Source organism: Asterias rubens, chromosome 9 (assembly GCF_902459465.1).
Source record: "Asterias rubens chromosome 9, eAstRub1.3, whole genome shotgun sequence".
NCBI lineage: Eukaryota > Metazoa > Echinodermata > Asteroidea > Forcipulatida > Asteriidae > Asterias > Asterias rubens.
The window spans coordinates 14,043,094-14,057,657 of record NC_047070.1 but is presented as its reverse complement, the minus strand read 5'-3'; the positions used below and the strand labels follow the sequence as shown (position 1 = coordinate 14,057,657).

At 37.1% G+C, this 14,564-nt stretch overlaps 1 protein-coding gene across 2 annotated transcripts in view; it reads left to right on the top strand.

Moving 5' to 3' along the window:
- Positions 1-3,481: 3,481 nt before the first annotated feature.
- The window catches only part of LOC117294467 (protein NDRG1-like), a 44,061-nt gene continuing 32,978 nt past the window's right edge, over positions 3,482-14,564 (top strand). For both annotated transcript variants that reach the window (XM_033776882.1, XM_033776884.1), the window contains exon 1: positions 3,482-3,727. In XM_033776882.1, coding sequence (XP_033632773.1) covers positions 3,674-3,727 — 54 coding nt within the window. In that variant the 5' untranslated portion in view covers positions 3,482-3,673. The remainder of the gene's footprint in view (positions 3,728-14,564) is intronic.

Here is a 14,564-nt window from a genome sequence, read left to right as displayed (position 1 = left end):
TGCTTTCAGATGCTTGGTTTCGAGACCTCAAATTCTAGTTCTGAGGTCTCGAAATCAAATTCGTGGAAAATTACTTCTTTCTCGACAACTATGTACTTGTAACTACAGAGGGAGCTGTTTCCCACGATGATTTATACTATCAACATCTCCCCAATACTCACCTCATAGTAAGTATGCTAGTAATCAAGGTTGTAGCTAGGGCAAATTGGATGCAGGCTAATTCTGTCGAGAGCATGGTCGAGAGGGTGGGTGTAGGGGCAGCGTAGCGCCTCACAACCCGGTGGGATCAACAGGGGCTGCTAAAGGGTTGTAGGTTTTGTTTAAGCTTTGATGGGTCCCCAGACTCTCTCTTGCCCATTTTGTGCCTTGACATAGTCATTGTCAGAGGAAAAAACATGTCCAGGGAGCCATAGAAAATAAATACTTATTAAGTTTTAAAGTAAAATGTTAGGGTAAAATAAATAAAATTAATATTCTGTTTACGATTAGTAGTAATTATTTTGAGTAATTACCAATAGTGTAATTCTGGAAATTACACAAGTTTTTTATTTTATGCATGTGTGGAGATACACCATGTAGGAAGACTGGTCTTTGACATTTACCAATAGTGTCCATGTCTTTAAATAACAAGTATGCATAAAACATGGAGTTAACAGGAGTTCTAAGTTTTTGATAATAACAAAAATGTTTGTGTTGCAGTTAGACAACTAATTTATTTTCCTCTTGAGTTTGAATTTAATTATAAGAAGAAAATAATCGTCAGAGAAAGTATTATTTTATGATTATTTATAAGACTCGTTCTTGTCAAATATAATATCCTCAATAACTACAAATTGCATACGGATTACTTAAATTCTAGGAATGATAATAAATATTTTGATGGGGGAAAATACCAAATGTGTGAGAATGTTGATTTTTCCTGTTGGCTTATTCAATTTAAAGATGCTTTCCAGTTCATTTTATGCATCACATTGTCAATTATTTTTGGTGAATTAAAGGCACTGGACACCTTTAATAATAATTGTCAAAGACCAGTATTCTCACTGGGTGTATTAAAACATACGCATAAAATTAATGATTATCTTTGAATTTGTTTATTCAATTGGTCATCGAAGATGCAAAAGATAAATGAAAGAAAAAACACATTTTGTTGCACATATGAATGTGTGCTTTCAGATGACTAAAAAATGGCTTCAGACTTGGAGTCTTTTAATTGAGTGAGAAATTACCTCTTTCTCTATGTTACTTCAGAGGCAGCTGTTTTTCACATTTTGCGTCTCGGCAGCTGCCAAGCAAATCTTTAGGCTAACAATATTACTTTGGGTCCACTGCCATTAAAACAGTGCCTGGCATTCATAGTCCTCTGATTGGAGTTATGGGATGGCGACCTCAACTCGACACGTGAAGCTATTCAATAAGGACTTGTTTCCCATCTTGACCTAAATGTCTCTAATAGATAAACAATGAACAAATCTAAATAACAGTGTACTTTCAAAATAGTGTAACTTACAAATAAGCCTAAATCTGGGATTGGTGTTTAGGGGGCGGGGGGGGGGGGTAATATTAAACTAACTAGGCACTCGCATGTTTTACAAATTGGTCTTGTACTTCTTCGCACTTTTCAGATTTTTGTTGTAAAATTGGGGTGCGTTTAGAGGAGAATGACAACAAAAACGGGCCCATTTTATTTTATTTTTCAAGATTGCATTTTCAAACTTGTTAGCCCAAGGTAACTCTTGTTCTGCAAGATGAGTAATCTAGTCCCATTGATGGTTGTCGTCAGACATTACTTACGTCTCAGCTACACCTCTTGGACTCGATGTCCTTGATACTTTCGATTTCTTATTAATTATTTATAACATGATTTAAATACAATAAAGACCATAAATATTATTCTATTCCACCTTGACATCCGAACGGATGTATTTTATTAAGTCGGATATTACTTTACTTATGAATTCATTTATGTATTGTTAATTGCTTGCGGATGCTTGCATTTACACAAATTGTTTGGATAGAACAACCATGGAGGAATAAATTGAACAACAATGGTTATAAGAGAAAGTAAACTCAAGATTTATCCGGTTCGGTCGGGAGATACGTTTTTGTCTTCAACCTTCTGGATGCAATCTTTTTAAAAACCTGTTTGTTTTATAAAAACATGTCAAATGATTCAAATGATCTTTAATGTTGTTTTTCTGTACCAATCATTTTGTGAGTTTATACAAATAAGACCAAACACCCCGAACAAACTGCTAAACCAGCCTAAAACATCATGAGTCAATCGAAAAATAGTTGCTATAGCGCCCTCACGCTGGCATGCTATTGCACCGCCGCTTGCCTCCAAGAGGATCATCTGGCCCAATTTCACATTTTTTTTTTGGGGGGTATGTGATAGAGCTGCTGTCAAAAAGTAGCTAAGCACAACATCATTTCGCGTACTAGAACTAGGTTACCACCCAAACTACCAAGTCATACTATGTAAACAATTTGGCTGGTATCTTACTTATTTCTGCTAAGCAGGTAATTGTTACGAAATATTTTCTCTATAAAAAATGGCACCAGGCCGCAATTAAAAAAAATTAATATTTTCAGACTAGACACATGTCCTCTCTTTTATGGTACAGTAGATCGGACTAATAATATTGGGCCGTTTCCTCATCATGAGTTGGTATTCAAAGGGTACAATTTCGAGAAAAAAAAGAAACAAAATACTGCAGTTCTTTCGTCATGTTTATTTTCGGAATATGGAGCAATAAACTAAATAATAAAAGTTTAATAAAGTTGATTGCTCCAAAGAAAGATGATAAAATTGTGGTCTCTAGTCTTCACATCTTAATAACAACTCTACTGCTCTGTACATAATTGTTTAAGCAACCTTTTCCCCATTGATTTTATTGATTCATTTATGGTGTCATCTTAATTTCTCTTGATGACGCAAAGAGTATGACAAGGTCAGCGCAACCGTAAAAAGGTCACGTATACCCGATCCGACAAAAGAAAAGATGCAATTTCATACACAACTGAAAGCTAAGCCGGTGAATAAACAGACCAAGGACACTTTGAGTGTGTGGGTCAAACAACTTTGTGCCCTTTTTGTGACCTTCCATTGTGTTTTAATCAATCAGTTTGCACATCCCGACCCCTCTTTTCAAGGTAGTCTGTGCCCTCTGTTTACCATTCTTGTTTACCTCTTCAAGGTCACGTGCTGTCTCACGTTTGGGCTAAATCATTTTGCTTAGAGGGGCTAAATTATAAAACTATTTAAACAAACTGTCTTATATTTACCAAATAAATACAACGAATTATTGAGTATTTTTATTGAAAGTAAAATTGTTAACAATAATGGATATAAAATATTAAATTATCTTTAATAAAATTAATAAAGTTAACAGAAAGTGAAAACCCTCCTCCAAATAAAGTGGAGAGGTCCAAACCGAGCTCACCCGAAAATTACCGAAAACAATCGATGAGACGTACGCCTGTGTGTACGGACGGGACGTTATCTTGAGAGTGAAAAGATATCATATCGAACCCGCATATTACACATTGTCGCTCGTTGTATGCAGTTACACCTCTTCGACTTCTGAACGTCCGTACTCCAGATTTTAAGAGTGATTTTTGAGCTGACTACATTACATATTTTGCACCTTTTACCGAATAAGAGACAAATATGGCTTCGTCCAGTGTTTCTAATGTACATGCGACCCATGCACCCGATCCTGTGGTGAGTACAATTAAAAAATATAATGTGATGTTGTGATGTTGTGATGTTCTGCTTGAGTAAACTGATGTAGAATTGAAGTGTTTTTGCCAATGCCATGGGATGGGCCATAGCGAAGCAGCGGTCTGCTTTTCTGTTTTTTTTTTCTTTCTCAAATTAATATTATTTCGGCTGTAAAGAAAAAGCGTACAAATACAAGCAATATTATTATAGCATTATTTTTATCAGTGTACACACAACACAGCAATTAATTGCTTTCAAATTCAATACCCTTACTTTTTTACTTTCGAATTCATATTGTTCAGCTGCAGTGCACGCAGCTGCAGTGGCCCTGCCCCCTGCACTGTCTGTGCAGCTGTCGGTTTCACCAAACTCTTCCTAACTTAGGATTAATCTTAGGACTTAGGACGGGTTCAGTTCCGTATCGAAATACGTAGGACCCATTGAACCCATCCTAAGTTAGGACGGGTTACTCGTCCTAACTCGAGATAGGATTGATCCTAGTGTTTCGTGAAATCGGCTGCAGGTCAGTACAGTAGTCGGTAGCCTAAATAAAAAGCAATACAAAATACAACAAAATACAACATTTGCTCTGTAATGGAAAGTAAACATTGGTTCCCTGCCATTTGTTTATTTTATGAACATCTACATGTAGGTAATATTAACTCCTGTTTTCTATTTATATTTAAGTAAACATGACATTTGATAAGTAAATTGTAAATGTATGTCTTAGTTTAAAAATGAAAGGCGTCACAGTGCAGTAAAACTGTCATGATGAGGTGATGGTTTGCAAATGGTTTATGTTAAGATTACTCTCTGCTTTGCATGGATGATTGTCACAATTTTGTCCGGTTCCAAATTCAGTCTTTTTCTTGCAATACTTTACTTCAAAAAGTATTGTAATTTCTTTGTTTTATACTTATTTATAGGACTGAGTATGGTTTAAACAAAAAGAACCCTTTTTACATTGAACTAAAAGCGTGTGTTTAAACTATTGACCCCAATTGACCCTTCATTTTAATACTTGAATAAAAGTAAAATGTTTTAAAGTATTGTTTAAATTCCTTGCCCTTTTTCTAGAGCACTGCCTGAATGTGATGATTGTCTGTAAGTCTGAACACACTTAATCTTAAGGTCACACCTTGCAATCTGTTAAAAAAATCAATAAAGTTTGACTTCAGTAAAGAGCTCTGTGGATAGTGCAGGGTCATATACTTGGGTCTGTAAAGCTGAACAGTGAACAAAAACCAAAGAGAAAACTACATCATCAAACCTGTCCTTTTTTAAATTTGAAGCACAGACATTTTTTTTACAAACTGAATTAATAACACTTTTTGTTGCGCTTTTGATCCAAGAAATATTTATAGTGGAATTGATCTTCCTTTCGATACCAAAACAATCAAATTCTTTTTGATCTTTCAGTTTCGTTGTGCAATCTTCTTCTGTCAGGGGGGGGGGGGCAGTCCATGTTATATCAGATCAGGTTAATCAAATTGAAATGCTTTATTAAAACACTTGTTTATTTTGCCAATTCATGATTGAGTATTTTATCTGTCTACAACATTTGAAACCCTGGATGTATGATGACACACTTCAGGCTACCTGCTAATCTAAAGGTTGTTTTTATGAAGTGTAACAAAACAAGACAGACAATGGACGCCCACAACAGGGGACATTGGTCTTCAACTCTCCTGTGAAAAGGTATAATGTACACGATTACCAAGTAATTACAATGAGGAAGACTAACGTTCAGACACGGTACTAAAGTTGGTTCAACTCAATCGAGTTCAACTCAGTGTGTCTGAACAGATCTAAAGTTAGTCCGAATTGAGTTCAACCCACAAAAGATAAACCGTCCAGGGAGGGGGTTTATCTTTAGACCGCTTCGAGTTTTCTTTTAACACTGTGTGTGGACAGAATAAAAAAGACCACATCACGTTTTCTTTGACCTCTTAAAACCAAAAAAGTTAAACCGGTTCGGGTCTAACTTAGTACGCTGTCTGAACATACCCCATGGTAATAGAGTCAGGGTTGACCAAAACCTTAACCCTTAAACCAATTAGCCTATAGGAGAAGTTTAATGGTGTCGTAAAGTGATTAATTTCAATGGTTGCCCATCTGGGGTGTGTCATGGCCGAGTGGTTAAGAGAACCGGAGTCAGTCTCTGGTGTTTGACCAGCAGAGTGTGGGTTTGAGTCCCGGTCGTGATACTTGCTATGTTAAATTGGGGAGGAAATGCTTTCTGCTCTACCAGCCAGGCTTCGGAACTGATGATACCCAAGCCTATCCATATGGACTGTAAAGGGGGTAACCCTGTTTCAGCCGAAGGAGTTGGTGGCAACGGCCTCTGGAATAAAATAATTGTATATGTAGCCCACATCTTGAAGTGGCCTTCTGGCCTCGTGTGTCTGGCAACTTGCATAAACAAATACAAATAATAAAAAAACTCTCTACAGGCATCCTGAATGTGGTTTCAGCCAGGGTATAAAATTAGTATAATAGACTGAGATATCAGTCTATTTGATGTCCTTATCTAAAGGTCAGGTAGCAGAGTCCTCACCAATCTCAGGTCGTAATTATGTAAAAATGAAGCACAAGGTACAAATATTGCACACTTAAAAACGGACATTGTAGCTGGCGGTACAGGCATGAAAGATGTGGTGTGTGTTTTAAGGGGTGTCAACCAGTGATCAATATTGAGTGCAACAATTAATTGATGAAACATATCATCAAAGAAATTATCCTGGTGACTAAAAATTAGAGAGATTCTTCATCCACACTGTAAGATGTATTCCTTACGGGCAGCGCCAACGGTAAGTTGTGCCCTTAATTTCAAAAATTATAGAAATTCTGTCTGAAATGTTTGTACCCTAATCTGATGAGACAGTCAATTTCTGTGTCAAATTAACGGTGAGGTTCTGGGTGCCTGGACAACTTGCTGTAAGGACAGGACTTGACTGACAATAGTTGTTTTGTGGTTAATGGTCAATTTCCTGTATGCTACCCACAAGGAAGATTCAAGGTGATTACTGCGGAGACAAGGGGTGTGTTTGTTTTAGCGTGGAGGTAGGAATTACGCAGTGCTTTGCCTTGTCACAGCTCTGATCTTGTAGACAAATTGCTACTTAATTAAGGTAGAAATAATGTCCCGTAATGGCATGGCTACCCTGTGTTCCCTTGATGATGGCTGTCCTGTGATCAAATGATCTTTTAAAATACATTGCAGGATTCTCAGAAAAGTAATGGTTACGCTCCAGGCCTGGAAATTGAGGGAAACCCAGTGCCTTGTTTCCTCTTTTGAAATCTTCAACCATTAGGCATTTTAATCTCTTTGTTGAGAACTGCTTTAAGTTTGCCTTGTCCTTACTGTATTATTGCTGATTGTTGACAGTTTCAAACAGATTTTCGTGGAGAATTTGAAACTCAGTGAATATTTGCTATACAGTGTGAATAAGTTGATTGCTTTTATCACATTTAAAGTCCAAATTTGTTCAAGTTGTTTGTCAATCCTCATGCACAACCTTTAGGGTTTTGTAAATTGTCTTAAAGACAGTGGACACTATTGGTAATTGTCAAAGACCAGTCTTCTCACTTGGTGTATCTCAACATATATGCATGAAATAACAAACCTGTGAAAATTTGAGCTCAATTGGTCGTTGAAGTTGCGAGATAATAATCTCAGAAGAAAAAACACCCTGGTCACATGAAGTTGTGTGCTTTCAGATGCTTGATTTCGTGACCTCAAATTCTAAATCTGAGGTCCTGAAATCAAATTTGTGGAAAATTACTTCGTTCTTGAAAACTACGTCACTTCAGAGGGAGCCGTTTCTCACAATGTTTTTTACTATCAACCTCTCCCCATTACTCGTTACCGAGTAAGATTTTATGCTAACACTTATTTTGAGTAATTACCAATAGTGTCCACTGCCTTTAAAGTGTACCGGTTCTAAGTTCGCATCTTGTAGTTTTGCCATCCATGGATCTCCAGCTCATGAATGTTCACTTTCCATTCCACCATACTGTGCCTGCATATAACTCACATTGTGCCTCCATAAGGCCTGTCCGGTTGCTTGGAGGCAATCACCTTCGTTGCCTCCTTCAAGATCAGGCCTGCCCACACAGTACATGGACTTCCGAACTATCCTGTTGCATTTATGGTTTATACACAAACTGTTTGCCTTGATTAATTTACAAGAAAGAGAAGTGTTTGGGTCAAGGGGTTAGATTACTAATGCAGAGAGTCAATTTATGCCCCCTGGATAGACAAAATGGGTTGGTGTCCTCTGTCTGTGCAGTTGCTGAACCCAAGCATGGGCCAACAACGAAACAGGTTCGGCAGGGCATGATTGCAATCAGTGTACTTTTTGGATTATTGTCTTTTAAGATTCAAATCAGGAATCAAAACTGTTTTTTGTCAGGTTTGTCATTTATTTATTTAAACATAAAATTCTGCTGAAGTGCTGCATTAAAAAATCTGATACTGAGGTTAAATAAAAGTAGGCCTTTATGTTCTGCCTGCTAAATGTTATTTTACACATAGCAAAGGTTTAAAAAAAAATTATTTTTTTAATTGAAGAATTGACGCTGTTCAGAAGACAGGTTTGGAAATTTCTTTGTCCTGTGAATTCACTCTTAGATTTTCTCTTGCTGTCTTTTGCAATGCATTGTATTAAACTGTATACAAAAATACTGTTAAAAATTGTGTGCAAACTGAAGGAAGGAGTGGCCTTTGCTTCTTACTATCTTACTATACATGTAATCGGAATACAGTACATGTATAAATACTGTCATCATGTCTACGTGCCAAAAATGCTGCAATCTTTTATCATGTGGAGAGAATAAAATATTGAAATATCAACTATCTTTGTAAAAAACAAACAACGTCCTGGCATTGCCCTGAAGCGTTGTATTTGCCCAATCTGAAAAAAAAAAAGGCTTTCAAGTACTGTACAAAGTATTTAGACCAACCTATTTACACTGTGTAGATGTACTTGAGATAACGTTATAGAAAATGGCACCTTGCATGATGTGTATGTCAACTGTAGGCTCCTACACCATTGCACGATTAGCATTATTAGAGCTCTAATAAAGATGATTTCAATTTACTGAAATTCTCTATTTGAGTTTCAATAATTGGTCTCAGATAACAAAACCAACCTTAAACAAAAATTATTTTGTTTCTTTGCTTTTGGTCATTATACCTTTGGAGACCATTTCGTGATCAAGCAGCCAATTGGCCACTGTAGCTCATAATCAAACATTTTCAGGATTGGACATGGGCCCAATTTCATAGAGCTGCTCAGCACAACAATTTGCTTAGCATGAAATTGTTGCCAAGATTAAAACAGGATCACCAACCAAATTTCCATGTGATTTTCAGGGTTGGTAAACAACAGCTGAATACCAGTAACAAACAAAATGCAACAAATGGAAATTTGGTTAGTAGTCCTGTTTTTATCAAGGAAGAAATTTAATTCTTTGCAAATGTTTGTGCTTAGCAGCTCTATGAAATTGGGCCCTGGAGGGATGTAAATTTACAAGCCTACCACTATTTATTCATTCCAATTTTACGCCCTAAACTTCCCAAGTCAACACACTTTTTTTCAACACCAGAAGACAACATTACCGTGTTCCTCTTGTTTATCCAGTCATGTTCACTTGAATATTAATATTTTAAAACCAACAAAAGCGTTGGGTATGATCATTTGACATAAATAGCATGAATGGCCTCATGAGTAAGGTTCAAAACCTTAGGGTTCAAGTACATCCAGGTGTAAGGTCTGTCAATTATTGAGCGGAAGTACTATCTGTAAATAAACCTTTGACCCGATTTCAAGGCAAGGCTAGCAAGGTATACCTGTACAAAAGAAACGTTTTATCTTCTTGTATATAAAATAAAATAATCAATTATGCAGTCGGCAATATGTAGAAGTTTACTTACAGACGGCTTACTTAAAAAGTTCATTTGAATTGGGAAATTCGGTTGGTTTACAATAAATTGCAATAACTAACTGCCAATATGCCTTGCAAAGATATAGAATTGTTTGCAAATTCTGTGCTTGGAAAAACAAACCTTTTGTTTTTAAAGAAGAAAGATTTATCAATTTAAAAGTTAGTTAATCCAATTTTAAATTCAGAATTAAATTCAAGTTTAATAGTTTTTAAAACTAAATTTTATTTAAATTTATTTAAACAAAATGATAAATTACAACTAAAATTGTATTTGATCAGCACACTGTAAACTGTATAGAATTTGTTTTTGTTTGCCTGGCCGGACCCATAATTGGGCCAGGTCCGGCATTATTTGGCATGAACTGGCACTGGAGTATGACTGATGCCACCACTGGGCCAGGTGTGGCCTAGAGGTGGCATCAGCTGGGCCAGTCCATGCCATATATAATGCCAGACCTGGCCAAAGTCTGGGCCAATGTAGGTGTGCTAGCTGTATAGAGTGGTGCAGGGATTTTTCAGCTCCTTGAGTGGTGATGGAATTTCCTGGTACAGTGTTATTGACAGTGACTCAGTTCCCAGGTTGAGGTGTGGATGAAGGAAGTCCTGGGAACATCTGGAAAATTTGACCTCAAGGAAATTCCTTCTTGAATTCTCGTTACATTAAAATAATTGCTGTGTAGGTTGTAATATGAGTTGAGGTTTGGATCCATGGATGTAGTCAGGGCCTCTGGTAACTCAGTAAGCTGTGTCTAGGGAAATTAACACAGTGTGATTTAATAAATTTAGACATCTTCTGTAAATAAATGAGTACTCATTCTGAAAAAAATAAATAGTATTACAATATCATATGCTTTAATAAAAATTAAGTAATTTGGAAGCCAAAAGGGACAAGTGCTCCATATTTTCCCATGAAGTTTGAGCATGCAAGGTATAGGCCTACCAGAAATGAAATCATACTATGTAGTCTGGTAAGTCAGAATTGAAATGTTACACATAATGCACAATGGGACGTACAAATATGTACATCTGTATGGTAGAGATGTGTGTATTGTTGTGTAGTGCACTCAAGTGTTGCTATGAGACCATGCCATTACTAGGGGACCACTGCCCCTGTACATGTATGTTCATCGAGTATTACTGACTCTTTAGGTTAATTGAATTGTTCGTCGTGCATTGAGGTCAGTAGAGCTAGTAGTCAAGTCATTATTTATAGCACGTATTGCACTACAGTAAAGAATTATTCATGTTTATGCCATTATGTTGTAGGCCTCTATAGTTCAAACAGTTGGTTGTGATTGTTGTTATTATTATTTATGAGCTGTTTAGTATTAGTATTATTTGACTATCACCAACAACAAATCAATTGTGATGCGATCAAGACGAGTCTTTTGTCAACCCTTGTCAATTTTTGTTTTTTTAATCTATTTGAAAGAGGTACACTCAGCTTGAAGGATATGAAAACCCCGTGTTGATACCACCACCTTTGGTTTGTTTGTTTGAAAACACCCAGCTGCATATTGCATTTTGTACTGCTAAGTGTCTTTGATGTTTTCAATTGATATGAATGGTGTGTTTCCATGGCAACATGGATATATAAGTTTCCCCACCACACACACACACTTCCAACAATTAATATTTGATGAGTGCAATCACTCATACATGAAGTTATGACTGTCAGTGTAGAATAAGTGTGTATATTGGCACCATCTTGGGAGTAGACAGTGATGAAGCCTGGTGCACAGTACTGAATTACAGCATTATTTGTACATCACTGTATACTGCAGGATAATGCACTGTATGAAGACATATAAGCAACACCCACGTACATGTACTATGCATTATACCCAGCACCAATTATGCATACAGTGTGTCTGCAACCTGAGATTTAAAGAAAACCCAACCTCACTGAACCATTCCATTGTAGCCCTGATTGTAGTCTGGGCAATATGACTCCATGCCCAATGGAGATTGCCCTGGTGCCCATTCTTCCTACTTTGAAGTTTCCTACTAAGTTTGATTCCGTTAAAAAGACAGTGGACATTATTGGTAATTGTCAAAGACCAGTCTTCTAATTTGATTTATCTCAACATACATGTATGCATTTAAATAACAAACCTGTGAAAATTTGAGCTCAATTGGTCGAAGTTATAAGATATTAATGAAAGAAAAAACGCTCTTGTCACACGAAGTTATGTGCTTTCAGATGCTTGATTTCGAGATCTCAAATTCTAAATCGGAGGTCTCGAAATCAAATTCGTTGTTTCTTCTTTCTCGAAAACTATGTTACTTCAGAGGGAGCCGTTTCTCACAGTGTTTTATCCTATCAACCTCTCCCCATTACTCATTATCAAATAAGGTTTTATGCTTATAATTATTTTGAGTAATTACCAATAGTGTCCACTGCCTTTAAAGCTCAGCAAAATGGTAAATAAATATGATAACTATAGAAACTCGTACAGCCCTTTTACTTTGTTCTACTTTATCCCCCAAGGGCCAAACATCAGGCCTGCCCTAGGAATGTTCCAGTACATATTCCTCATCGAGGTAGCCTGTACAGTAGTAAAACAGGTAAAACTGCCTCGCTCTTACATGAACATGTACACGATTAGAATGAAGTCACGTACATCAGACCTGTTCAAAGCTTTCTCCCTCTTTTCAAATGTTTGTTTTTCTATTTATGTGGATCCAGTACCATGAATGTTGCTTCATGTTTCCACACCGAGTATTAAAGGGAAGGTACACGTTTGGTAATTACTCAAAAAAAATATTAACTTAAAAACTGACTTGGTAGTGAGAATTGGAGAGCTGTTGATAGTATAAAGCATTGTGAGAAACAGCTCCCTCTCAAGTAGCATGCATAGATTCTGAAATAGAGGTAATTTCCTACTAAAATAATAAAAGACTTCTATTCATCATTTTTCTCCCAACTCTGATGACCAATTAAGCTCAAATTTTCACAGGTTTGTTATTTTATGCATACATGTTGAGATACACCAAGTGAGAACACTGGTCTTTGACAATTACCAGTAGTCCTTTTTAAATGTGTTATGTACTTTATACGTTTTTTCTAAGATCCATTTATTCAGAATGTCCATGGAGTTTATTCATGCCATTGGCCACATCATACATGAAGAAATCAATATAAGGACATCTCACTTTGCACTCTTTGCGTATAATCAGACGGATGACATTCATCTACTGCCCAAGATCCGTCTTGTTCAATATGCAATTTGGGCTGAAGTTAATTCCATCAAGCAGAATAACGCCTTACCCTTATTTGGGAGAGGGGCGTGGCATTCAGTTCTCTGGATGAGGGAAGTTCACTATGGCCCTTAAAATGAGTAGGAAATGCAAACTTTCTGGGAATACAGTGTTTGTTGGGAAAGCATGTCTTACTCTTTATGGATTGGGAAAGTCAGGGAAAGATACCCCTCTAAGCCAAAACCAAAACAACCCCAACAATTCTTGTTTTATTTCCCCTCACTCGGGTTTTCTCACTTGTTAAAACATGAAGAAAGAAACTGTTGTTTTTGGCTTGCAAGACACACATTTATTCAGTTTATTGATCGGTCACATTACATATCTGTATAGAAATTTGACAGTAATCAAACAAAAATGTTGTCCCTGAATCTCCACTATATATGCACTCAGCTGGAGATCTTGGTTTCAATTTACACAAAGGAAGTACTGGCCATTACACAGTTATATAAAGACACAGGTTTGTTATGTGTGATAATTAGAGCAGTTGTTTTATGGTCTGGGAATTGGTGCACATGTGCAGGCAATGTGAACAATAACCTTGGCCCCCGTAGTCATCACTGCATTAGGGAAGTCACTGGACATGAGCCAGTGACACTCAAATCCATAATCATATAAATGCCAGCAGAAGTGGGACACTTTTAAAAGTGGGACACTTTTAAGGTGTAGGCGTACCAAAGAGCGTAGCTAGTCAGAGAGGATGCAGGACTATCTTAAAGGAGCAGTCTCATCCTGCTCTTCTGGAATCATTCCAACCTTTGACCCTTAATTGAAAGCACTGGATCATTGGATGTTAGCAGTGTGATGCTCATCTACATGTATGCAGCTAGGATTAGGAATAGAATAGTTCTAGCATAGAATGGGGACAAAGTCACATATAAATTGACCAAAATGCTTCAAGGGAATGTAATGCCTGATAACCTGGAAGTTTTGTTGTTGTATGCTTTCTATGAGAAAGTAATATCGGATGTAATGAAGAGTTCTGTAACCATAAATCACTTCTCAGAAGTACATTTCTGTTGAGGCACAGATCGTTGGGTTAGAACTAAAGTCGTAAATAAAATAAAGATGTTAAATAAATTCGTACCGACCTCGAGTCCAGAAAGGTAGTTCAGACCCGGATCTGATCCTGCAATCTGGATTATCGACAAACGCACGAAAGCACGATCCGACCTGGTCCAAAAATCGGACAATTTTAATCCACCTATTAAAAGAGGGTTGACTCTTGCAGTTGGTGGATCAGATTTGGAAAAGTGGATTCCAGAAGCAAGTATGCAAAGAAAGATAGGAGACAGTCATAGAGTTATATATAAGAACTAGAGGGCGCACTGGTGATGCTTCTTGCACAAACGCGACGGGACCGCAAGATGACAAGCGCGCCATTCTGTACGCGCGTCGAATATGAAATACACGTTTGAGGTTTTTTTATTGAACGCTCACGCGATGCTGTTTGTTCATATTACAAAATGGCCGCACAAACACATGCTGTGAAATGGCTGTTTTGTCAACTTAGAAAATGGCCGCCTGCGCGCATACCGGGGCGCGTATATAGGCCAGTGCGCCCTCTAGTTTTTATATATAACTCTATGGAGACGGTAGTTCAATGTGGTCAGTTCTCATTTGCTACGAA